Source organism: Monodelphis domestica, chromosome 2, assembly GCF_027887165.1.
Source record: "Monodelphis domestica isolate mMonDom1 chromosome 2, mMonDom1.pri, whole genome shotgun sequence".
NCBI classification, from domain to species: domain Eukaryota; kingdom Metazoa; phylum Chordata; class Mammalia; order Didelphimorphia; family Didelphidae; genus Monodelphis; species Monodelphis domestica.
The window spans coordinates 183,714,263-183,742,208 of NC_077228.1; the positions used below are offsets into that span (position 1 = coordinate 183,714,263).

Here is a 27,946-nt window from a genome sequence, read left to right on the forward strand (position 1 = left end):
CAGGGCTGGATATCTGGGTCTGGGAATCAGTAGTATAGGTAAAATTGAAACTGGTGAGATCACTAACTGAGATATAGCAGGAAAGAGAAGATAGCACAGAACAGACCCTTGGAGGATATCGACAATTAGTGACATTGCCACAAAGGAGGAACCAGGAAAGGAGACTGAGAAGGACAAAACTAAGAGAAGCATCATAGAAAGCTAGAGAGGAGAGAGTATCCATGAGGAGATGGCCAATGTTGTCAAAGGTTGCAGAGAAGTCAAGCAGGATGATAATGGAGAAAAAGGTCATTAAATTTGGCAATTTGGAAGTCATTGGTGACTTCAGAAAAGTTTTGGTTGAACGATGAAGTTTGACACAGTTTGTAGAGTGTTTAGAAGAAAGTGAGAAGGGGCAGTTAGGTGACTTGGGATAGAGAGCTGAGCCTAGAGATGGGGAAGGTCCTGGGTTCAGATTTGATCTTAGACACTCCCTAGTTATGTAACCCTGGACAAGGTGCTTAAACCCAGTTGCCTAGCTCTTACTACTCTTCTGCCTTGAAATGAAACTTAGTATTGACTTCAAAACCAAAGGTAGGTTTTTTTTTTTTAAAGGAAGAAGAGAGTGACAGAGAGTAGTAAAGATGGCTTTCTTAAAGACATTACCAGAGAAGGAAAGGAGAGATAGGAGATATTAGCTAGCCCAGCTGGTAGGAACAAGGTTTTTTTAAAAATAGGAATGGGGAGACATGGACATGTATATAGGCAGCAGAGAAAGAGTCAGTTCATAGGGAGAGACGGAAGATTAGAGAGACAGAGAGAAGAGATGGTAGTGGGAACTGCCTCCTGAGAACATGGAAGGGAAGAGGAACAGATAAGTGTGCATGTGGAGGGAGGGATTGCCCTTGGCAAGAAGGCTCATTTTTAGCAGAAATAGTGGGGGGATTTATCTTCATGCTGTGAGATGAGGAGGAGGAGGGTAGAAGAAGCACTTGGCAAATGTCCCAGTTTTTTTTCTGTGAAGCATGAGTCAAAGTCCTTAGTTGAGCTGTTGGGAGGCAGCATTGCAGTAGGAGACTTGAGAGAAGAGAAGGCTTGGAATAGTTGCTGGGGAGAGTGGGATAGCAAATCAATTAGAAGGAATAGAAAGATTGACTAGTTGCTGTGAGTGCTCACTTGAGATTAGATAATATAAATTTGCTGTGGAACCAGTCAGCATGGTTTTGTGATTTCTTCTAGTTCTATTCTGCAGACCAAGATAGGGACAAAGAAGATAGAAACAAGTATTTATATCTGTTTGAGGTTTGGTCAGATGATAGGATGATGGGGTAAAGCCACTGAGATTAGAAGATGGTATAGAATTGAACTGTTTTAGCAAAGCTTCAAGATAAAAGGGTAGGGAGCAGGTACAGTCAGTGCAGGGATGATGACCTGGGAAAGTGAGGAGTAGAGGCAATAGATGTCATGGTGAAGACAAAGAACCGGGTTAGAGGTCTTACATACAAGATACAGAGAAAAGAAGAATGATATTCAAATAAGGGAATTTTTGAGATCACAAGAATTGCAACTCCCCCCAATTGTGTTCTCTGCCTCAATATTCTTTTTCATTCTAATCCATCTTCCATATAGCTGCCAAAGTGATTTTCCTAGAGTCCACACCTGGCAATGTACCTCCCCTCCTCAGTAAATTACAATGGCTCCCTATTACTTCAAGGATCTCATATTTGCTTGCTCATCTGTTTAGTTTTTAAAGCCCTTTAAAACCTGATATCTAGCTATGCTTTCAAATTTATTTATACATTTCCCCTCTTCCCTCACTCTGTGGTTCAGACAAATTGGCCTTTTTGCTGTTCTTCAAATAGTGCCCCCTACATTGAGAAAAGACTCTTACTTCACCTCTGTCCTGTTTTTTTCCCCTTCAAATATCTGATCAAATGGTACCTTCTACATGAAACCGTTCCTGTTCTACTTACAAATATATGTGTATGCTTTCTTCACTGATAGAATACAAACTCCTTGAGGGCAAGGACTATTTTATTTTTATCCTCGTATCACCAACGTCTATTAGCATGCATGCCTGGTACATAAGAGGCTCTTTATTAATGCTCAGTGGTTGATTGACTGATTATCACCATCTTACTCCAGAGAACTATGCCTCTCTTAATGCAAACCAAGATCAGATTATCTTTTGGGGCTTTTTTAGCTCCAAAGTCACACTGATGAATCATAGAAAATTTACAGATCACTAGATATTTTCCAGAAAATTTCTAATTCTCCTCTGTTGTTATTGAATATTGATGTTTTGAACCCAAATGTAAAGCTGTACATTTATTTCAATTGAATTTTGTCTTAATAGATTTAACACAATGCTCTAACCTGTAAAGACTACTTTTGATCTTGTCTCTGCCATACAGAGTTAGCTCTCCCCAGTTTTTTTTTATCAAATGTAAATCTGATAAGCTAGCTATCTATGCTTTTATCAATGATATTCAATGATAAAACATTGCACAGTCCAATGCCAAACACAGATGACTGGAGCATTCTATTAGAGACTATCTATCACATTGATTTTGAACCAGTAATTATTATTCTTTAATTCTGGCCATTCAACCAGTTGTGAGTCTATCTAATTGTGTTATTGTCTCTTCCATGTCTCTCTATCCTCTCTAAAAGAGTTGAATGAAATACTTTATGAAATGCTTTGCTCAAGTCTAGGTAAACTGTATAGTATATTCCCTTGATCTACCAGTCTAATTCCCTTTTCAAAAGGGCAAGAAAGTTAATCAAGGAAGACCCCTCTTCATGAAAGCCATTCTAACTCTTTGTAATCTTTTCCCTTTTCTCAAATACTTATTTAATAATGTTTTTAATGATGTAGTTTGGAATTTTCCCAGGAATCAAATTCAAGCTCTCTGGTCCAAGGCTTCTGGATTCTGTTCTTCTACCTTTTTTTTTTTTTAAATAAGTCTAACATTTACAGTACTCCAGACCTGTGGGACCTCTCCAATTCTCCATGACCTTTCAAATATTCTGAACAGTGGGCTCATTGTGTCAGACATGCTAATTGACAAAAATTGATAGCATTTAGATCATACTTTAAGGTTTGTGAAATGCTTTAAATGTATTATCTCATCTTATCTTTAAAACAACTCTGGGAAATAGGTAATTAGTAATTGGTGGAGTTGAGAATTGAACTCAGGTCCGGATGGAGCCTTCTTTCATTTTGGAGATGGGACATTAGTCATAGGTAGAGGAGGAAAATGGGGGAATTTGTCTGTTATTTCATTCATACATTTAGCTAGAAAAAATATTATTATATATTTTCTCTGTGTAATCAATCAATCAGCAAGTATTTATTAATTGCCTGTTATATATTCCACACTGCTAGGTACTGGGGATACAAGTACAAAGGATGAAGCAATTCCTACTTGAAGAAATTTCCATTCTGTTGGAGGAGACAAGCACATATACAGAATAAATATAAAGTGCATACAAATATATACAAAGCGATTAAATATAAGATAGTTTGGGTGGACAGAGCAGAGAAAAAGAGAGAGAGAGACAGAGAGAGAGGAATCAGAAAAGGCTTCCTGTAGTTAGAAGATTGTGTTTGAGTAGCATCTTTAAAGAAGAAGAGAGGGGTAGGGGTAAGAAGGGAGTATAAGGCACTTTGGCACAAGCACTATGGGTATTCCATGTTAGTGTAAGTGAGCTGGGCTTTCACTTTCAGAGAAAAGTTTGGGAACTCTACAGAGCAGTCATTGTTCTATTTTCCCTTTCAGTGCCTGTCCCTATCAAAGATCTAGAGTCTCATTGCTCTGTAATTGTATTTTAAACTTCTATTAATCTTCCTTCCTTCCTTCCTTCCTTCCTTCCTTCCTTCCTTCCTTCCTTCCTTCCTTCCTTCCTTCCTTCCTTCCTTCCTTCCTTCCTTCCTTCCTTCCTTCCTTCCTTCCTTCCTTCCTTCCTTCCTTCTTTCCTTCCTTCCTTCCTTCTTTCCTTCCTTCCTTCCTTCCTTCCTTCCTTCCTTCCTTCCTTCCTTCCTTCCTTCCTTCCTTCCTTCCTTCCTTCCTTCCTTCCTTCCTTCCTTCCTTCCTTCCTTCTTTCCTTCCTTCCTTCCTTCTTTCCTTCCTTCCTTTTTTTCTCTTTTAAATAAGTTTTATTGATACCTTTTGTTTCCCTCCTTAATCTTGGTGCATTCCATCTGAGATTGCCTCCATTTTATCACATCTATATCTTTTTCGTATGTTGTCTCCTCCATTAAATTATGAAACCCTTGAGAATAAGGGGAGTTTAAAATTTAAAAACAGATTTAAACCCTTACTTTCAGTCTTAGTAACAAGTCTAAGACAGAAGAGCAGGGCTAGGCAATTGGGGTTAAGTGACTTGACCAAGGCCACACAGCCAGGAAATGTAAAGAATAGTTTTTTAGTTTTCTCTGTATACCTAGTATTGAGCATAGTGCCTGCCTGTGATAGATGCTTAATAAATGCTTGCCAACTTGGCTTGTTGATTTACATTAGAATAATTTATAGATATTTCTTCCTTCCCAGGATTGAACATTCCCTTGTGACAAAATGTTTTCCTTTGTTAAGCAAAAGCTGTATTTGACAATACATGCAATAATCTGCTCTGTGGTCTTCTGCCACTCTACCTAGAAGAAAACATGTTTCATTATACCTCTTCTTCATGAAAATAATTTATTTTTAATTACTCAGAGTTCAACTTCCTTTTGGTGATTTTCCAATTTACTTTGTTGTAGAAATTGTGTATCTTTTTCTCCTTATTCTGACTACTTCATGCTGTCTCAAATCACTTATTTATTCACTCATTCATCTATCCATCCATCCATCAGTCCATCCAATCCCTTCAGTCAACTAGTTAAGAAGCATTTAATTAATCACTTACTATGTTGTGTCAGGCACTATACTATGTATTGGAGATAAAAAGAAAGGTAAATACAGGCCCTGCCCATAAGGCACATTCTAATGGAATTTAGAGCTTTTCCTTTGTCTCTGAATTCCTTTTATCATTTTTTTTATGGTCCAATGATATTCTATTATATTCCACATTTTGTTAATTCCTCAGTTGATGGGCACTCACTCTGTTTCCAGTTCTTCATTACCAAGAAAAGTGCTGGTGTGAATAAGCCTATTCATTTTTGAGTGCTCCTGGAATTGGGTTTATGGCAGGAGGTCAGAGAACAACTAACTCCTAGAGCTAGATGGCACTTTAAGAAGACATCTCATTAATGCCTTCTGGTAAAATCATGTCTGAACCTATATGAGAACCATCACTATTTAAATAGTTGGAGAAACATTAATTGTTCATGGATGGGCAGAGCCAATATAATTAAAGTGACAATTCTCCTTAAATTAATCACTTATTCAATGCCATTCCAACTAAATGACCAAAAGAATATTTTATTGAACTAAACAAATACTAACAAAATTCATTTGGATGAACAAAAGGTCAAGAATATTAAAGGAACTAATGGGAAAAAAGTGAAGGAGGGAGATCTCTCAGGCCCAGATTTTAAACTGGATTCTGAAAGGTCTTAATGGCACCAAAGGTGTTTCACTTGAAGGGTCAGTTCATTCAATCATAACTATACAATTTGTTCATGTAATATTGATTAAGTGCCTTACTTTCTGCCAAGACTTTGGATTAGATTTGGTGGTACAATGACAAATATCAGGAAAATCCTGCCCTTGAGGGGTGTATAGTATAGTTGAAAAGTGGGAGACAACAGGAACACAAATGTAGATAGGATCTTAGAGTTTCTTAGAAGTACAGATCTAGCACTATAAGAGACCTCGGATGCATTGAAGCCAATCCCCCATTTTATAGATGAAAAAACTGGAGCCTGGGAAAGTTATGTAACATCCAAGGTCATACCAAGTAGTAATCACCTGAGGCAAGATTTGAACTCAGGACCTCTGACTCCAGAACCATTATTTACTATGATGGAGTTTATGAAAGAAATGATCCTTTCCAGCTGGACCAATGGGGAGGGCTTCATTCAGAAGGTACAACCTGAGCTAATCTAGAAGGATCAATAATAGGGGTGAAGTGGGAGTCTTTTCCAGGTATGTCTTGGTCCAGGCAAACAAAGCAAGAGAAGAATGAAGATTTTCAGCCCTCATCCATCCTTTCTGGATAATTAAAGAAGGATAAGTTTAAGGTAGTCTTGGAAAGGAGATTTGCCTGTGGGCTCCAGTGCTATTTCTAAAGTTCTCTTGTTGGTGGACCATGTGAAGTTTTAAAGAAAGTCTCCCTGTCCCCAGATGATGATAGGATTCTAGGCATTATTGGAAAAGGAATAAGGAAATAAAAAGAAAGATGAGGGGTAGGAAAAGAAGCCAATAGGAAATGAATTTTTGAGAAAAGAAAGGTTAACACAAGAGGAAAAAAAAAGACAAGTTGGCTGTGCTCAGTGCCTGGGTACATTCCTATCTTCTGTCCCCTGTCTAAGTCTCTGCCCTGTCCAGTTCCCCAACCCCCCATCTGGCTCCTTGCTGGGGAAGGGAGAGACTGTCTCCCGAGTCGGTCCGCTCATTCATCTCCTGATAAACTGTTTATCTGAGATTTAAGGAGGGCGCCTCTCTCCCAGCCATGGAGACAGAATCCTGGGTGTGTTTAGCTTGTCACGGGGTGGTGGGTGGTAGCGGGGAGCAGGGGGAATGTCAGGCAGGGGACATCATCTCCCTCCCCCCACCTCTTCAGTTCATGGACTCCTGACTGCATCTCCATCCAGACTTGTATGGTAGTTTTCTTTTTTCTTTCTTTCTTTTTTTTTTGCTATAACTTCTTATCTGAACATGGAAGTGAGCTCTCACAGAGAAGCAAGGCTTTCTCTCTTCTCTTCCTTGAGGCTTTCTCCAACCCCCACATCCCAAATCACTGCTCTTTCCTTTCTCTCTTCTTCATCTCTTTCTGCTTATCCACTTGCTTGCTCTTCAGTCATGCTCTCAAAGGCCCATATCTAGGATCATATGGAAAATGAGGCTCTCACCTCATCCCTGGAGACAGTTTTATCCCAGAGAATAATAGCTACAGAATTAGAAGGGGCCTTAGTGGGCAGAGAATGTGCCAAATTATAAAGGATTTGGAATTTCACACCCCTACCACATAAGAGGGCAGCTAGTTGGCACAAAGGACAGAACACTGGATCTGAAGTCAGGAAGCCTCATTTTTCTGTGTTCAAATCTGGCCCCAGGCACTTACTAGCTTTGTGACCCTGGGCAAATCACTTAACCCTGTTTGCCTCAGTTTCCTCATCTGTTAAATAAGGTGGAGAAGGAAATGGCAAACCACTGAAGTATCTTTTCTAAGAAAACCCCAAATGGAGTCACAAACAGTCAGACATGACTGAAATGACTGAACAACAGTCCATAAGTACAAAACAAGCAACAATCAACACTTCCCAGTCTAAACCCTAATCTTCCTACCTCCACCCTGACATAGCTCCTCAACTTCTGTTCCACTACCTCTTCTCAGCCACAACAGTTACCAACCCTGTTTGAATCAACAGCCTCCTGGACAGCCCATATACAGACATATGTCCCACCCTCAGCTCTCATTCCCTTGCTTTCCTCTTCTAGCCTGCTGATTAAAATAGATGTTTATTGAGACAGCATGGCCTCATCTCTAATTCTCCTTCCCCTTCCTCCCCAAAGTTAAAGATAACAATGGAGATTTGTTCAATTGAGCAAAAAAGAAAAACTATCCATGACCCCAGACTAAAGAGGTAGGCTCACTGCTTCTAGCTACTGTATGACCTAATATATAAATTTTTTTTAGAACTCTTCCTCCCTATCCTTGGGCCTTACCTCCACAGCCTCACTAAATTAGCCACTAAATTAGCCAGGAAACAGAGCCATGGGTTTGAGAGCTGGAAGAAACCGTGGAAATCAGTTAGTCCAACTTGCTCATTTTATAGAGTGAATCTCAGCCATCTGACTCCAAATTTGGGGTTCTTACTAATGCCTGTACTCTAATACCAGAGAATCATAGACTCTTAGGGCTGAAAAGAACCTCAGAGGTCATCTAGTATACCCTTCCTTTCAGTGATGGTATCATAGGTGTACGGGTGTTCGTGTGTGCCAGCTACACCCTAGGGGCAAGCATTAGCCACAAGGAAAGGGGCCATTGGTAATAATTGTCTTGTGTGTCAACAACGAGGGCCTGTACAGCCTGCTCTCTATACATCCCTATGGATTCAATCCCTTTTACAGCCCCAAAAGGGTGAGCTCACTAAGGGCTCTAAGGGCTGCCTCTAAGGGCTGCTGATGGTACTTTTGGGTAGGTCTCATTGGAATCACTTAGGATAGATGATAACTAGAAAGATCAAACACTCCCTCCCTCATTTTCTATTTCTAGGTTATTTGGTTATTTGGGGCAGGGGATAGAGTGCTGGATTAGGAATCAGGAAAATCTGAGTTTAAATCCTCCCTTAGACACCAGCTTTGGGACCCTGGGCAAATCTCTTAGTTATCTGAGTCTCAGTTTTCTCATCTGAGAAAAGAGGAATAGTAACAGGGCCTTTCTCACAGGATTGTTTTGAGGCTTAAATGAAAGAATATATAAAGTGTAAAGGACTTGAAAATTTAAAGTGCTCTATAAATGTTATTTACTACTACTGCTACTGCTTACTGCTACTATTACTTGCTGCTGCTGCTCTTACTATTATTATCATTTCACTTTTTTCTGATATTTGGAGACAATTTAGGATCTAATCAGAGTTAACCCAACTTTTATGTATGGTGTTCTTGAAATCACCTTTATCTCGTGCGCAGTCTCTCTCTCTCTCTCTCTCTCTCTCTCTCTCTCTCTCTCTCTCTCTCTCTCTCTCTCTCTCTCTCTCTCTCTCTCTCTCTCTCTCTCTTCTCCCCTCCCTATTTTTCTGTTCTTCTGTCTCTGTATCTGTCTGTCTATCTCTTTCTCCCCACACACACAAACTGCTTGTGTTACAGAACTCCATATCAATATTATCTTGGGATAAGCAATATTCCTATGCCTCACTTTCCTCATCACAAAAAGGAGAGAGTTGGATTAGATGCCTCTGAGGTTCCTTTTAGCTCTAGAACTAAGATCTGGAACTTTTCAGTGAAAGGAGCCATTAAGTGAAGATGGGAAGCAAAATCCTGCAGGCTTAGAGGTAAAAGGATTCTGGAGAGATCATCTTATTGATTATTCTTCATTTGGGTCAGCCACCTTGGACCCAAAATGGTATTTTTAAGATTGGCAGAAGCAGAGGAAGCACAGCTGCCTTTGGTTATCTGTATCATCACAGGAATGAAATTATTTTGTGTATACTAACTTAAATCTCTTAGACCTCAATTTAGGCAAGCTTAAGTTCTCATTCAGATCTTAGGGTAGACAAAGAACAAATCACCATCACTGCCATTTAGATGGGGTTTTGAAGTTTGCAAAACACTTGAAACATTCAAGGAAGAAGCATAGATATGCAGGACAATTTTTAAAGTAATGGGGAGAATTTATTTTTAATGTGATAGTATGAAATGGGGATTTACAGTTTCCTATACAGTACTCTTTTGCATTCTGCTGTGGATGTGGAAATAACCACTTGAAGTGCTTAAATTCAGAACAAAAAATAAAAATACTTGTTATCCCTTATCTCAAAGGTGTCAAACACATTGTCCAACTATGACACTCCCAAATGTTGAAACTGAACTCAATACAATTCAGTTGGGAAATATTTAATAATATAAATAAAATACAGTAGAACCCAGATAATATTAATATGTGGTTTCCTCTTTTCCATTCTTTTGACTTTGTTATTATTTCTTTTAAAAAGTTTTAATTTCATTATTTTCCAATTACATAAAATTTAACATTATTTAAAAAAATATTGAGTTCCAATTTTTCTACCTCCTTCCTGCTTTTCTCCCAACCACTGAGCAGGCAAACATCGATTATACATGTGAAGTCACGTAAAACATATTTCCATTTAGCCATATTATAAAAGAACACACACACACAAACTCCAAGAAAAATAAAATGAAAAAAGTATACTTGCATTCAGATTTCATCAGTTCTCTCTGGAGGTAGATAGCATTTTTTATTGTGGGTTCTTTGGAATTATTTTGCATCAATGTTTTGATCAGAGTAACTAAGTCTTTTATAGTTGGCTATTATTACAATATTGCCATTACTATGTATATATTTTCCTGTTCTATTTATTTACTTTGTATCTGTTCATATAAGTCTTCCCAGGTTTTTCTGAAACCACCCTGCTCCCCATTTATTATGCACAATAATGGTATTCCATCATGATGATATACCACAGCTTGTTCAACCATTCCCCAATTAATGGATATTTCCTTAATTTCTAATCTTTTGACACCACAATAAGAGCTGCTGTAAATACTTTTGTACAAATTGGTCCTCCCTACTCCCTTAAAAACTCTTTAGGGCACAGATCTAGTAGTGGTATTACTGAGTCACAGTTTTTTTTCCTTTTCCTTTTAAATATTTTTTTATTTGTTCATTTTCAAACATTATTCCTTGGAAACAAAGATCATTTTCTTTTCCTCACCCCCTTCCCGACACCCCACCCATAGCTGATATGGGATTCCACTGGGTATCACTTGGTGTCCTTGATTTGAACCCATTTCCATGTTGTTGGTATTTGCATTAGGGTGTTCATTTAGAGTCTCTCCTCAGTCATATCCCCTCAACCCCTGTAGTCAAGCAGTTGCTTTTCCTCGGTGTTTTTACTCCCACAATTTGTCCTCTGCTTGTGGATAGGTTTTTTTCTCCTAGATCCCTGCAGATTGTTCAGGGACATTGCATTGACACTAATGGAGAAGTCCATTATGTTCAATTGTACCACAGTGTTTCAGTCTCTGTGAACAATGTTTTCCTGGTTCTGCTCCTTTCGCTCTGCATCACTTCCTGGAGGTTGTTCCAGTCTCCATGGAATTCCTCTACTTTATTATTCCTTTTAGCACAATAGTATTCCATCACCAACACATATGACAATGTTCAGCCATTTGTTCATCCATTCCCCAATTGAAGGGCATCCCCATATTTTCCCATTTTTGGCCACCACAAAGAGCACAGCTATGAATATTCTTGTACAGGTCTTTTTCCTTATTATCTCTTTGGGGTACAAACCCAGCAGTGCTATGGCTGGATCAAAGGGCAGGCAGTTTTTTTTATCACCCTTTGGGCATACTTCCAAATTGCCCTCCAGAATGGTTGGATTAATTCACAACTCCACCAGCAATGAATTAATGTCCCAACTTTGCCACATCCCCTACAGCATTCATTGCTTTCTTTTGCTATCATGTTGGCCAATCTGCTAGGTGTGAAGTGATACCTCAGAGCTGTTTTGATTTGCATCTCTCTGATTATAAGAGATGTAGAGTACTTTTTCATGTGCTTATTAATAGTTTTGATTTCTTTGTCTGAAATCTGCCTGTTCATGTCCCTTGCCCATTTATCAATGGGAGAATGGCTTGATTTTTTGTACAATTGATTTATCTCTTTATAAATTTGAGTAATTAGACCTTTGTCAGAGGTTTTTGTTATGAAAATTGTTTCCCAATTTGTTGCTTCCCTTCTCATTTTGGTTGCATTGGTTTTGTTTGTACAAAACCTTTTTAATTTGATGTAATCAAAATTGTTTATTTTACATTTTGTGACTCTATGTCTTGCTTGGTTTTAAAGTCTTTCCCTTCCCACAGGTCTGACATGTATACTATTCTGTGTTCACCCAATTTACTTATAATTTCCTTCTTTATGTTCAAGTCATTCACCCATTCTGAGTTTATCTTGGTGTAGGGTGTGAGGTGTTGATCCAAACCTAATCTCTCCCACACTGTCTTCCAGTTTTCCCTGCAGTTTTTGTCAAATAGTGGGTTTTTGTCCCAGAAGCTGGGGTCTTTGGGTTTGTCATAGACTGTCTTTCTGAGGTCACTTACCCCAAGTCTATTCCACTGATCCTCCTTTCTGCCTCTTAGCCAGTACCAAATTGTTTTGATGACCACTGCTTTATGATAGAGTTTGAGATCTGGGACTGCAAGGCCACCTTCCTTTGTATTTTTTTTTCATTATTTCCCTGGATATCCTTGATCCTTTGTTCTTCCAAATGAACTTTGTTATGGTTTTTTCTAAATCAGTAAAAAATTATTTTGGAAGTTCAATCGGTATAGCACTAAATAGATAAATAAGTTTGGGTAGGATGGCCATTTTTATTATATTGACTTGTCCTAACCATGAGCAGTTAATGTTTTTCCAATTGCTCAAGTCTAGTTTTAGTTGTGTGGAGAATGTTTTGTAGTTGTGTTCATATAGTTCCTGTGTTTGTCTCGGGAGATAGATTCCTAAGTGTTTTATTTTGTCTAAGGTGATTTTGAATGGGATTTCTCTTTCTAATTCTTGCTGCTGAGCTGTGTTGGAAATACATAGAAATGCTGATGACTTATGCGGGTTTATTTTGTATCCTGCAACTTTGCTAAAGTTGTTGATTATTTCAACTAGCTTTTTGGTTGATTCTCTAGGATTCTTTACGTAGACCATCATGTCATCTGCAAAGAGCGATAATTTGGTCTCCTCCTTGCCTATTTTGATGCCTTCAATTTCTTTTTCTTCTCTAATTGCTACTGCTAGTGTTTCTAGTACAATGTTAAATAATAGAGGTGATAATGGGCATCCTTGTTTCACTCCTGATCTTATTGGGAATGCATCTAGTTTGTCCCATTGCAGATGATGTTAGCTGATGGTTTTAGATATATACTGTTTATTATTTTTAGGAATGACCCTTCTATTCCTATACTTTCTCGTGTTTTTCATAGGAATGGGTGTTGTATTTTATCAAAGGTTTTTTCTGTATCTGTTGAGATAATCATGTGACTTTTGTTGGTTTGTTTGTTGATATGGTCAATTATGTGGATGGTTTTCCTAATATTGAACCAGCCCTGCATTCCCGGTATAAACCCTACTTGATCATAGTGAATGACTGAGTCACAGTTTTATAGCCCTTTGGGTAGAGTTCCAAATTGTCCTCCAGAATGGTTCACAACTCTCCCAGTGGTACATTGATGTCCTTATTTTTCCATATCTTCTCTATCATTTGCCATTTTTCTTTTCTGTTATATTATTCAATCTAATAGGTAAGAGGTAGTATTTCAGAATTGTTTTGATATCCATTTCTCTAATCATAATGATTTAGAATATTTTTTTCATGTGACTATTTATAACTTCGATTCCTTCTTCTTGCTTGCTCATATAGTTTGACCATTTATCAATTGGAGAATAGCTCTTGTTTTTATACATTTGTCTCAGTTCTCTATATTCATATGTGGTTTCTGAAGTCAACATGCTGACTGTAGGGGCCCTTATGTACAGTTTAGTAGCCCCAATTTCTATATTTGAGTTTGATACCACTGAACTCATTTGAGTCCATATTACCAAAGTCCCATATTTTACAGATGAGGAAACAGGCTCAGACATTAGATGACTTATCTCAGGTCATCTAAATGATGTTAGAGGTAGCATTTGAATCTAGGTCTTCTCAATTTGTCCTACAGGTTCCTAAATCTCTTCCCTCCCAGCTCTAAGATCCAAGCTATAGAATGTTAATGGAGCTGGCTACATATGTGTAGGAGACAAAGACGTGACCAAGAGATTCAGCAGGTCCAGTTCATAGTTTCTGATGGTGTATTTCTTAGAATCTAGGGTTACTCATTGCTCAAGATGTCAAATCAATCAATTAATCAGTCACTCAACTAGTGAGCATTGATTAAGTGTCCACCACATGCCAGGCACTATTAAGCTGGCAGAAAGAATGAAATAATCTCTATTCATCAGGAGCACATCTTGTAATAAGGGAGATAAATGCTTAGAGGGGCAACTAGTTGGTTCAATGGATAGAGAGCCAGGCCTGAAGAAGGGAGGTCTTGGGTTTAAATTTGGCCTCTCCTAGCTGTGTGACCCTGGGCAAGTCACTTAACCCCAGCTAGCTAGCCCTTACTACTCTTTAATCTTATCTATTATAAGACAGAAGGTAAGGGTTAAAAAAGATATATATATATATATATATATGTGTGTGTGTGTGTGTGTGTGTGTGTGTGTGTGTGTGTGTGTGTAGCTATCATGATAAATAAATATAGATATATACGAAGTAGTTAAATACCTGGTTAGTTAGGTGGTACAATGGATAGAGTGCCATTTGGAGGCAAGAAGACCTGAGTTCAAATCTGGCCTCAGACACTTACTGACTGTGACCTTGGGTAAGTCACTTAACCTTGTTTGCTTCTGTTTTCTCATCTGTAAATGAGCTGTAGAAGAAAATGGCAAACCACTCCAGTATCTTTGCCAAGAAAACCCCAAAGGAGATCACAAAGAGTTGAACAGGACCAAAATGCCTTGCCATCAATAAAGATAAAAACCAGGTGGATTAGGGGGCAGGGCATTTAGCAGTCAGGGGGATCAGGAAAAGGTTTTTACTGAATGAAAAATTGTGAATCTTTTGATCCTGGACAATTCCACCCATTATTTGGGTCTGGATCTCTGGCATTTGCCTTTGTAGTGTGACAGATGGGGCCTCAGAAAAAAGGGAGAGGAGGAAAGGTTACATATATGAACTTTGCAAATGGTCCCACAGAATTAGGCATTGGAGGGACTTAGGTTTGTGTTAAAAAGAAATCAGGCCCTGGGAAAGTCAAGATTTGAATAAATATGGAAATGTCAACTCCTCCAGTCAGCAATTCAGCAGCCACATTTGTGGCTGCTGTTTATGGCCATTAGATGGGGATTTGCTAATGCTGGTTAGGGTAGGGAAAGGTGAGTTTAAAGTAATTTTAAGGGGCCGCACAGGTTTCTGAAATGATGTGGAGGCACATTTTCCCCTCAGGTGTTCTTTATTTCTGGCTCCATTAGATGGTAAAGTAAAGAGAAAACAGTTGTGGTTTATGATTGATTTTTATTGACATGTTGGCTTATTTTAATTGAAGAGTGTGTGTATGTGTGTGTGTGTGGCATGGGCACATGACCTAAATTATTTCAAGGTGATTTATTTACACATCTTAGGCCTTGATAGAAAAATGTGATTGCTTTAATAGAAAATATATACTCTGAACAGAAAACAGCAGCAAAACACATGCATCTTTCACCACTTGGCTCAACATCTTGGATAACAAAACCACCCAATATCTTGTCAAAAGGACAATGTTGATTGTGCCACTCTCCTACCCAGAAAACTTTAATGGCTCCCAATTGCCTGTTGAGTAAAGTCTGGACTTTTTACTTGTCATTCAAGGCTCTCCATTATGTGGTCCACTAATGTGACCCTGGTCATTTAGCTGGTAAGTGTCAGGAGCTGGACTTGAGCCCATATCTTCCTGACTCCATATCTAGCATTGAATCTGCTATGTTTTTGACCCCTTTCATTTCTGAATTCTTTGGTTCTGTGATTCCCTTGTACTCCAAGGTACTTGAAATAGAGTACTTTGGGATATAGATGGAAGATTCTAAGGCAGCTGTAGGCTTGATATCAGGAAGAACTTCCTTAACAATGAGAGTTTGTCTCCAAATAGACAGGGCTGTCTCTGGAGGTAGTAGATTTGCCCTCATTAGTGGGCTTCAAACAATGGCTAGATGACTACTTGCCAGGCATGTTGGGGAGGGGAATTCTTATTTATACCCTTACATTCTGAACCACAATTATTTTTGAGGCCACATCCAACACTGAGATTTTGTGATGTTCCAGTCCTATTTCCCACGACCCCCTTGGGTATATAGCCAGCTTCCACTGCTATGGTTTTCCAAATATCCTCCCAGACTTTTTGTCCTTACCAACGTATATTTATTTAAAAGATTTTAAAAAAAGAATCTATTTCTAAAATATCCCTTTTATTCATGAAATATGTCCCTATTATCTCTTAACTAGAGATCCATTCCATGTAACAAAGCATGACAAAAGAGAGGAAAATTAACCAAGGTATCAGCTGAGTCTACATGTATAGTTCCCTACTTTTGCAAAGAAGGAGGGATCAGTTAATTTATCAGTCTGTTTCATAGGTAATATTTTCTCCTCTCATTTCTGATATTCACAGTTTTATTTATCTTTCAAGGTCCAGCTGAAATGCCACCTCCTTCATGAAGCCTTCCCAGATTCCTTCTGATTAGATGTGCTGTTTCCCTCTTAGCTCAAAATTTATGATACCAGACCCACTTTGAATAGCACATTTCTATATTCTGAACTGTTAACTATAATTATTCATGAACTTGTCATATCCCATATACTAGATCAGAAGATCCTTGAGTTCAGAGGAAAAATTTGTTTATCCTGGTATCTCCCTTTAGGCCTAGCATGGTGCCTTTCACATTGTACATGGTTTAAATTCATGTCTCTTGAATTGAATGTTTAACTTAATCTTAGTTCTTTACTCCTCCCCTTTTATTAGTAGTCAAAGGCTGATATTTAATGATATCATTCTTCTTTTTTCAATTAATTAGTTTTTTATCCATCCTTTTTCTTCATCCATTTCCCCCGTTTCCCCAGGAAATCAAGGCTATTCCAATGAAGCTGCACAGCCTGCTGTCTGGAGTGGGTTGGGAACTGGAGATCAGCGAAAACTAGAATAAGATCCTTTCTCTCTACATTGGAAAATAACAAATTAGTTCATGGAGTGAAAAGACCATTAGGAGGTCTCTGATGCTACAGACTTTTCAGCCACTTCCAAAGTCTTGTTCACTCCCTAGGACTGGGAATGGAGTTCCAGGACACTTACTTTCTGGTCCCTTGCTGTCTCCTCTATCTTTGAGTTGAAACTTGACTTAGTTTGGGGATTCATCAGCCCAAGCAGCTGACTGAGGTTTAATTATGGACAGTGACTCCTCTTGCAACCTGGTCACGTAGGGCATAGGCCTTATTTCATCTTCCCTTCTCCTCCCTTTGGCCCTCTCCCCCCAGCCTCACCTCCTCATAATGAAGCATGACTGTCGTAAAACATGGCTTTTGATCGTGCTTCTTCTCATCACTTTCAAGACAAACAATGTCTCAGAAACCCCCAACTGCTTTTATTTTTCTTATATCTAGGGTTACATCTTGGGTGTCTAAACCCATCTTCATTTAAAAATGCCCTCAATTAAGAAAAAAAAAAACCCCATCGATTTAAAAAAAATATATAGGTTGAAAGGCATATCATCAGACTGAGAGAGTGAAGGAGAGAAATGAAAGTAAACCATTCTTTCTGAGCTCCAAAGGAGAGCTCCCCTTCCCCACTAAACCACCCACAGTCTCCTGCCTACCTCTAATTTTTCCACTCTTTTATTTAATAGGACAAAGATTCCTTGGCTGTTGCTTCACCAGTGTGGTTATGTGGGTGTATAATACTGAAAATATTTCATAATACTTAATGATATTAAGAACCAATTTTTTTTAATAAACAAAGTAACATTTGGTGGGCCAGGGGATGGGCAATTGCATTGAGGGTTTGGCTCCTGCCCCCCAACTCCTAACAAATTCAAAGCACTGTACAATTTGGTAAATTTAGGCAAAGGCCGTCTTCCTTACAGAATAGCTTAATCATGTTAACTATTAATATGAAGCTTGAGTAGACTCATGTGGATAATCTCTAAAATGCTCTGAGAAGGGGCCCTTGCTAGGGCTGGGAAGGAGTGGGAGGTGGGAGAAGGCAGCAATTTTGGGGACTCAATTCCATCTGGTATTATTTCAAAAAGTAGATAGTCAGTGGAGGGGTAGATGAATACATAGAGGAAAAATATGTAGCTGCCTCTCAATTCCTTAAGTATTTGAATCATTGTGGATAAGCCTTTAAAAATTCAATCAGAGGTAAAAAAATCTTTATATGTTTATATATAAATAATATATTTTTTATGTTTTATAAATCATATTTTATAGAAATAATTTTTTTTTTCTCCAGGCCATCAAAAGTACAGGAAACTGTGCTCCAGTCAAAATGTATATGGCCTAAGTTATTTAACAACTTTAATATTTATTTATTTTTCGAATGGCTCCTTGTCCTCCCCATCATTTAAATATTATACAGGATGGGGCAGCTAGGTGGTATAGTGAGTGGATAGGCAGGCCTGGAGTCAAGAAGATCTGGGTTCAAATGTGACCTCACATACTTTCTAATTGTGTGACCCTGAGCAAGTCACTTAACTCCAATTGCCAAGCTTTTTGCTGCTTTTCTGTCTTAGAAGTGATACTAAGACAGAAGGTAAGAGTTTAATAAACAAACAAAAAACCCCAAATAAATACATATAAGAACAGAGCCTGGATCTGTGATTTCATTGAAACTTCCTTTCCTCTCAAGGTGGGTTGGGATTTCTTTAGTAGTTTATAATTTAAGAGAGTTATCCAGAGCATGAAAATGATTTAAGCGAGATCACATAGCCAATATGTGTCAAAGGTGGGACTTCAATCCTAGTCTTCATTGCTTTGAGGTTGACTATCTGCTACTGCCTCTCAAATGAAATATGCCTCCTAGAAATGTTTAAACAATTCAATCAGCTTTGGGGGCAGTTAGTATAAAACATTTGACTGCTCTCTTGTCCACACCTCACAGATTGTAGTTTTCTGGGATCAAGTAAGCTACCCTTTGACTTTGACTTCCTTTTGTGGTAGGAACTAGGAAACCTCAAGATTCAGAACCGTTCCTTAGTGAGTATTCAAAATGTCAGTTCTGTCCTATAGATAATCTATCTGTTCACTTACATGGCTCTGGCAAGTCCCAACCAGGGGAATGAGGATGCCATTTTTAGTTCCCTGGGTTATTTAGCTTCCTGTTTACCAGTCAGGAGAGAGCAATTGATTTAAAAGCTATATATATATCATCTGATAAATACCTGCAAGGCACATGGCAGGCACCAGTCACAAGCAAAATGAGGTTGGGAAAGTTTAAAACATATCTCTGGTGGCCTCATGTCCCTTGCACTTTGCATGAGAAGATTCTGGGCAGCAGAAACATTTGGGGTTATGGTGTAGAGCTGTTTTGGTGAACCTATGCCCCATGTGCTGGAGGGGGCTGCTTCCTTCTCTCTCTCCACACATGGCTGAGGACATTTCTCACATGATCCATCCCTCTTCTTAGCAGCCCATTGGGAGCACTTTCTCCCTCCCCTGGCTGGGGCAAGATGGGAGGGGCTCACCTGCAGCATGAGGGTTGCAGTTTGGGCACTCTGTCCCTAAAAGTTTCTCCATCACTGGTGTAGAGGGACATATTCATCTCCCTTAACCTTTTAGTTAATGTAATGCCTACAGAGATTGATGCTTGCTTTTAGAGGGGAAAAACCTAGCTCAGTTTGGAAGAGTTCAACAGAAACTAATCACTGGGGGGAGTAATTCTTTGATTATAACAATCCATGACAAATACAAATATATTAATTGTGGTACATGAAGGGAATGGAATACTTTTGTGCTATAAGGAATGATGAACAGGATGATTTCAGAAAAAACTAGAAAGACCTACATGAAGGGATGCTGAGTAAATCAGGAGATCATTATGCACAGCAACAACAATATTGTGGAATGATCAAATGTGATAGGCTTTGCTACTCACAGCAATACAGTGATCTAGGACAACTCTGAGGGACTTAGGAAAAAGAATGCTCACCATGTCCAGGAAAAGAACTATTGGAGTAGGAATGCAGATGAAAATATATGATTTATCAGTTGTTTATCTGGATTTGGAGTTTTAGTTTTCTAAGATTATTCACTTACAAAAATGAGAATAATATGGAAATATATTGTGATAATACATGTATAACTCAGAAAAATTCAAATATGTTGCTTTGGGGTGTATATCTGTTTATATGTGTGTATGTATATACACACATATTATGTTCATATACATAAATGTGTAACAAGCACATAGATATATGTGCATAGCTATATTTTTCTACTTCACTATGCCAATGAACCTATCATCTCATTGCTATGGAACCCTCCTCCATTACTCAAATCCACCCATGCTTTCTCATCCTGTGTGATGTCCTGTCTATGTCTTCCTATAAATCTAACACAGAGGAGTTGCTCAGTATCCTGGGGTGTTTCATTAGGTCTTATCAAAATAAACTTTACTGTCTTAGAATCAATGCAAAGTATCTGTTCCAAGGCGGAAGAATGGTAAAAGTTAAGCTATTAGGACTAAGTGATATGCCCAGGGTCACATAGCTAGGAAGTGTTTGAGGGAAGATTTGAACCCAGGATTGTCTGTCTTAAGTTCTGGCTCTCTATCCACTGGGCCACCTAGCTACTCCATCCATTAGGTCTAATACTATCTAGGTAGTATGGAGTACTGGTTAGATGGCCAGTCTTAGAGCCAGATAGGCCTGAGTACAAATCCTATTTCTAAGAGATACTGGATTTGTGACCTTAGTGGGGTCCTAGGAAACCTTCTAGAACTATCAACTGCATAGTAGTTGCTCATCTGGGGGACTCACCAATACCATTCTTTAACTCATCCTCCATTTATGTTCTAAGAGATTTGCCTGGGTGAGTCTACTTCTCTGAGGTCACAAGCCTGTTTGTGTATATGTATATTTATATGTGCATGTGTACGTACAGACACAGAATGGTGTTTGTTATCAGACCTAAAATTTCACTGGTTTAGGAGGTTTTCTAGGGAGGAAATTCCCCTAGGAAGGAAGGAAACTAGCATTAAGCACCTTCTACGTTCCAGGTTCTGTGCTTAGCACTTCACAAATGTTTTTTCATTTGATCCTGTCAACAATCATGGGAGGTAGATTCTATAACCATTCTTGTATTATAGCTGAGGAAACTGAGGTAAACTGAGGTTAAATGACTTGCCCGGGGTCACATGGGAACTAATTTCTGAGGTAAGATTTGATCTCAGATCTTCCTCACCCTAGGTCTGGTTCTCTATTCACTGTAGCACCAGATGCTTCTACTAATGCAGATCAGCACCTGTGTTGCAATTTTGTTAAATTTTAGTTAAGATGTTCACTATCTTGAACATGTGTTCTCAGAGATTAAGGAATTTTCAGACCAGTATATTCAGAGGCAGTACTTGAATCCAGGTCTTCCTGGCTTCACAGCCAACTCCTTATCAACTCTGAGGCTACATAGCCTCTATCTCTTTTTCAGTCTTAATCCATTTGTCTTGATGTTTAGCAATTTTGTTGTTATTTAGATCTTTGATTTGATCAGGATGGAAACTCCTAGTGTGGAAACTGGCTCTACAGATGCAGATCAGAAACTCACTTCTAATTTGCAGTCATACAGAATTACTTGGGGATATAGGTCACATAGAGACTATGCAAATATCTGTCTGTATGACTGTCTTTTTGCATCTCAGTCCTTCTATCTATCTATCTATCTGTCTGTCTGTCTGTCTGTCTGTCTGTCTGTCTGTCCATCTGTCCATCCATCCATCCATCTAACTATCTGTCTTTATTGAACTAATCTGTCTATATACTTATCCATCATCTATTTATGTCTTTTAAAGCATCCTATTTTCTCTCCATAGGTACACAGGAAACAAAACAACCAAAGAAACCAACAATTGGCTTTCCCACTCTCGGGCTGACATGAATCAGAACTTTCTGGTGTTGGACTGGTGACCCTTCCAGATTATTTAGCTTTTTGTGCATGTACTGAAGCACAGCCCTGAATCCTGAGCGTCTGTTACTTCCTCTTCTTTTTTTAATTCTAAAAAATATTTTATTGTCATGCATAACACGATTTCATATTGGTCATTGTTGTAACAACAAACTCATATATAACCAAAATCTCAAAATAAAACCATAAATGCACTGATGTGTAAGATGACTCCAACAGGTCTTTCTCTGGAGGTAGGATAGCATGCCCTGTCATAAGTCTTTCAGAACTGTCTCAGATAGTAGTCAAACTTTCACAGATAATCATCATCCAATATTGCTGTTACTGTGCTGGTTCTGCACATTTCACTCTGTTTTAGTTCCCACAAATCTTTCCAGCTTTTTCTGAAATCATCTTGCTTATTGTTTTTTATAGCACAGTAGTATTCCATTACCAACACGTACCACAATTTGTTCAGCCATTGCCCGTTTGATGGACATCCCTCAATTTCTAATTCTTTGCCAGCGTCTGTTACTTCTTGAAGCAGTCAGAAGTCAAAGGCAGGAGTTGGAGGAACTGACTCAATCCCAGAAAACTGTAGTTTGATGGGTGTGGGGGATGGGAGATAAAGGGTAGAGCTCTGAATGATCAGAGCTCATTTTACTGAGGCAACAGCTGCCACTGACACAAGGGGACAAACTCAGCTTCTGCCCTTGGAAAGGGAAAGCCCTTAATTCCCCCTCTCAATCCCTGAGACACCAAGGGACCAGGCCTCACTCGAGGTATTCCCGACTCCTTTCATGTGGCACTGCTTCTCACTTGGGGAAATACAGTTGTGTGGTAGCTCTTGAGACCTATTCTCTAGATAAACTACACTCATTCTCCACAACAACTAGACACTTTCAAGAACTGGCCTCATTTTCTTTAGAGCTAGCTTCCAGAATATTCTGAGCTCTCTTCTACACTTCTAGTCTTGTCTGGAAAACTTAAGCCAAACTCCAACACACACACACACACACACACACACACACACACACACACACACACACACATGACCTAGACAGGTTGGGGTACCTGGATTGATCCCCAAGAGATCCTTTGGGATCAACACCAACCTTGTCATTCTGTGTTGTCTTGATTTGCCATAAAGAAGGTAATCCCAGGGCTACATTCTTATGCAGAGTTAGCTAATTTATTGCATTACAGGTCCCCAACCCATGAATGATCAGAACTGTGGCTATAAATTTTCCCTAAAGAGGATTAATTGAATTGGCAGATCTCAGACCTGCTAGTGAGTGACCAGGAACTTTGTGTGTGTGTGTGTGTGTGTGTGTGTGTGTGTGTGTGTGTGTGTGTGTGTGTGTGTGTGTGTGTTACTGCTTAGGGTTAATAGGTTTAATGTTAGAAGGGATCTCAGAGATCATACAGTCTCACCCCCTTATTTTATGGAGGTACAGATTGGTAAAAAGGGACTTGATAACAGTGGAAAGAATACTGACCTTTGAATGTTTAAGTCCCGCCAATGAAGGTTACTACCTGTGGAACATGGGGTAATTGACAATTTCCTTGGGCTTCAGTTTCCTCATCTGTAAAGGAGGTGAGTTACACTAGATGACATCTGAGATCCCTAAAAGTTATTTGCTAATGGTCTCTTATGTAGTATTTGGCAGAGCCAGAATTTGAAGATCTCAAGTCAAGCACTTCAAATCTCAAATCAAATTTAAATCAAGTCAAATCAAATCAAGCACTTTCCCACTGCCCCATGCTATGCCCTCTCCACATCTTCTGAAAGGTAGGAATAAGAAGTATAGGAGAGAAAACCCTTTCCCCTTGGCTTATATTGAATATTTCAGTGAAGGATAAGAGAGACAGTGGGAACTTGGATTCTGTTGGTTTGTTACCCAACATGGGAATAAAATTGATCTGGGCAAGAATAGCTCCTGGGTATTATCGGCAAAAGCATGGACTGAAGAATATAGTGTCTTAGCATGGAAGCCAATTTTAACCTTTGTTTTTGATTGCCCTTTATTGTGTCTTCTTCAGCTTATAAAATAAAATGTCTCTTGAGGCAGCTAGATAGAACAGTGGATAGAGAGTCAGGCCTGGAGCTGGGAGGACTTGGGTTCAAATCTGGTTTCAGACACTTCTAGCTATGTGATTCTGGACAAGTCACTTAACCCCAGTTGCCTAGCCCTTGGTGCTCTTCTGTCTTAGAATTTTAAAAAATGTATCTTTAATAGAAAGAGAGATAAATTAGCTTTGTAAATAACTCTCTACCCCAAACTGGCTTTATATCTAGGATAGTCTCTTAAGAAGCAAGATAAATGCAATTTTACATGTAATTCCATTTAATTCAATATGTATAGTCTTTGAATTAGTGGCATGATGATAGAGTAAAAAGAATATTGACCCTGGAGTGTTCCAGGCAAGTCTCTGAAGGTTATTTCCTTTGTGACTTTGGGGTAAGTGACTTAACTTCCATTTTTTTATTGGCCAAATGAACTGGAGGGTCTCTGGAATCCCTTCCAGGTTTAAATCAATGGATGCTATATGAAGAAACATTTGTTAATTTTCTACTGTGGTCAAGGTACTGTACATTCAAAGCCCCTTCCTCTAAAAAAGAAATAAATTTTGTTCTCAAGGACTTTATATTCTACCCTGGTATGCATGATGTATGTGTAACAACATTATAAATAAAAACAAAATATATGCAAGATGGTTTCAGGGAAAGGCAGGAAACCAATACCAACTGGAGAGGATCAGGAAAACCCTTATGCATAAGGTGGCTTATAAGCTGAGCCTCTCCTTTTCAGTTAAGGCTATTTGGAGCCTTATTTGTAAGCCCTATTTTGAGGTACTCTATGTCTAATCTTGGTTTCCAGAGTGCCCTATTTTTTGCCAAGTTTGACTGAGAAGCAATGTGGTATAATGGGTAGAGCACTGACCAAAGAGCCATGGAGACCTGTTTTCAAATCTGTTATTTACTCTTTGACCCTGGACAAGTCACTTCCCTAGGGTTCTAGGGAAATTTCCAAGACTATAATTGCAGAGAGTTGCCTATTTAGATGTTCTCTATATCAGAGAAATCACAGGTTGAGACCCTCTCCACAGAGTCATTCTGGCCCAAAGGAAATTTATTAAAAAGTTTTCTAAAGGGGCAGCTGGGTGGCTCAGTGGATTGAGAGCCAGACCCAGAGGTCTCAGACACTTCCTAGCTGTCTAGCCCTTACCACTCTTCTGCATTAGAACCAATATTGGTTCTAATGGGTTTGAAAAAAAAAGGTTTTCTAAAAACAACAACAAAAAAAAAGTTTGCCTTAGGGTCCTACCTCTTTTTCAAAGCATTTTTCCTGTTACTCTCTATAGCCATAGCCTGACTCCAAACCATCTCCTTGGTATATAGTAGCCTCCCTGTCAGCAGCAGCAAATCCTAGGAACCTCAGAATCCTAAATTAGGCCCCCTTTGGCCCTTCGATTGGGGAACCTTGGTTTAAAGTTTAAGTAAAACCTTGATACTCCTCCCCAGGTTGAGGGATGGCTCCAACCCACCTTTCCTAGGATGCTCTGTCTCCAGAGGAATGCGATGTATGTAGAATGTGGTGTCTGCAAACAGGGAATGCCTACAACTGCAATTAGGCTATTTCAATAGAGGTGTTAGCCACATTTCAAAGTCTGAACGGCCTCATCCATGAAATTCATAATGGGATGAAAGTTCCATTCAGAGACTGACAACTTCAAATGGAATTTGGGTAATCTTTTATTTATTTACAGGAGAGGGAGAAAAAAAATAATCCCATGTCCTCTCCCCTCCCCCTCATCCCCAAGCCCCCAAGGATAAAAATGAGGTTTAGAATTAAAATATGAGTGAAGCAATGCTATATTTAAATTTGCTGTGGAAAAATGGATCTTCTTGTCAGCAGGAGGCCAGGGCAATAACCCCTTCTTGTAAACCGCCCTTCTCCAGTCCCCCCCAACCCCAACCCCAGGCCCAACCCCAGTCAGGCTCCCTTTCTGGACTTTTTGGCTGAGATGAAATGCCCCATAGTGTCAGGGGCTATGGTATTCCAAAGAATCCTACCAAGACCCAATACTAATTGGGTCCAATTTATCCTGCCCCGGGACTGGACCATTAGTAGTCTGTGATTGAAGACATTGCCTGGATTTGCTCCAGGAGCCAGATTGGCCTTTCAAGATTTTCCTCGGTTGCCTATTTTAACTGATGAGGATTGCTGTTTAATTAATTCCCTAGCTCCCCCTCTTTTTAACCTAAGCTTACCTAAGTCATTATTCCATTAGCTGCCTCTTGGTAGATCTTTCAGTAACTTAAGTTCATCTTATTTGCACAAAAGCGGCCGCTATTTGCAGTATTAAGTGAGCCATGAGAGCAAAGGGTGGGGATTTATCCGTAATTACAGTAGGGTTCTTGCTTGGATCCCACTGCTTCTTTCATTCAGAGTCTCTGGCCAGAGCTGGCGCCAAGATCCCCGAGCTGCCCTGTGTTTATGCCATTGAGACTGGGACAATATTTCAGTGTGGAGCCAAGCCACAGGGATCCACTCTATAAAACCCTCACTAAAAATAGCCGCTCCAGTCCTTCCCATCCCCCACTCTCTACGCCCCCCCCCCCAGCTCCTTGCCCCTCTTCCTCCTCCCCCCTCAACTCCCTGTCCCTCTAACCCCCGTCCCTCCTCCCACCCCGGCTCCCTGCCTTTCCCCCCCTCCATGCCCCCCTTCCACTCCCCCCCATCACCAGCAGCACCCTTCTTCTATTCCCAGGGAAACAAGCATGCAAAATTGGCGGATTCTACCAGCTCTAGGGTCCCCACAAGCTGCTTTCTTTTTTCAGCAGCTTTAACTCGGAATAAAAGGCATCAATTAGCAGCCCTTAGAACTGACAGGACAATTAAAACTAAGTTGCAAAAAAAAAAAAAGGTGGTGGTGGGGGGTGGTGTTGGGGTGGAGAGACAGACTTCCAATGCATTCTTGTTGGTGACAGCTGCATTTCTCACGGGTTTTTAGGAGGCTACATGTTGCCTGCTTACTAACAGCAGCTCAGGGGCGCTTTTCCACTTCCGAAATGATAATGTGGATGAGAAATAGATATCGCTGGGCAAGGGTGGGTTCTTAGAGTCAGCCAGGATGAGTTGAAAAAATAAAAAAAACAAAAACTGCAAATGACAACCAGGACAGTGAGAGCTCAGAACATTCTTATCTCAGCAGTGAGTAAAATACAACTTGATCTTGGGGATACTGGAGTGGGGGCTCAGAGAATAGGAATGGGTGGTTTATAATTGACAGGGAGCTGGACTATATGACAAGGGTTGCATTCTCTCTTCAGAGCTGATGATACCAAGGATATGGGTCATCCTAGACCTTTTGCATTTTGTTTCTGTGATTGTTTATAACACAGGACTCCAAATTTTTTGAAGCCCCTCCCCCTACTTAAAAAAAGCACTATTGATGAACAAGCACAGTACTTCCCTTTCTGTTGGGTGACCTCTGCTCACAGATACTCCTGGGTTTGGGATGTGGCAACCTGTGAGGGTGTGTATGCTGGGGGTGGGAGTGGACAGGGAGGGAGTATTGTCTTACACAGAATGTGATTCATAATAAAGATGGTATGGATTTTCGATTTGTTGTTAGAGAAGCAGAATGCAGGACCAATGGATTTGACTGGTGCTGGGTCTGTTATTGGGGAGGAGAGAGATGAACTTGTCTTTTAATTTCCATTTAGTAACAATCATTATAATACATCATATAAATATGATATATACATATAAATCATGTATATGAATTATGATTGTTAGTATGTGTATACACACACAGAATGTGTACAGGGAGTCTTTTCTGTGTGCGTGTGTGTGTGTGTGTCCTTGACAGTCTGTTAAAATCTATAGATCTCTTCAGAAGAAAGCTTTTAAGTAATTGGAGGAAACACTAAATTTCAGTTAGTGAAAATAAAGATGTAATTTTTTTTCCCCATCCAAATCGACAGACCTAGTGAAATCTACCCATACACTCTCAGTAGAAAATTCCTGTGATAGTACTTTAAAGTTTTATCATCATGTGGTGGTAAGCCTGGAGACCTTAGCTATTTAATTTAGTTCCTTCTTATGCAAGGAAGTTGAAGCCCAGAGAAGTTTAGCCACAGAATTATAGAGCAGAAGGGACCTTAGAATGATATAATCCATCCATTGAGCATCTAGGTGGTACACTTGTATAGTTAGGAAGACCTGAGTTCAAATGTGGTCTCAGATACCTCCTAGCTGTGTGACCTGGGGTAAGTCTGTTTGTCTCAGTTTCCTCCTCTGTCAAATGAGCTGGAGAAGAAAATAGCAAACTACTGAAGGATATTTGCCAAGAAAACCTAAAAAAACAGTTACAAAGAGTTGGACAAAACTGAAAAAT

At 39.4% G+C, this 27,946-nt stretch overlaps 1 protein-coding gene across 1 annotated transcript in view; it reads left to right on the plus strand.

Annotated features, from left to right (window-relative positions):
* Positions 1-21,761, plus strand: part of LOC103102689 (short stature homeobox protein 2-like) — a 28,783-nt gene extending 7,022 nt beyond the window's left edge. The window contains exon 2 of the mRNA XM_056816552.1: positions 21,468-21,761. Coding sequence (XP_056672530.1) covers positions 21,468-21,561 — 94 coding nt within the window. The 3' untranslated portion in view covers positions 21,562-21,761. The remainder of the gene's footprint in view (positions 1-21,467) is intronic.
* Positions 21,762-27,946: the final 6,185 nt, after the last annotated feature.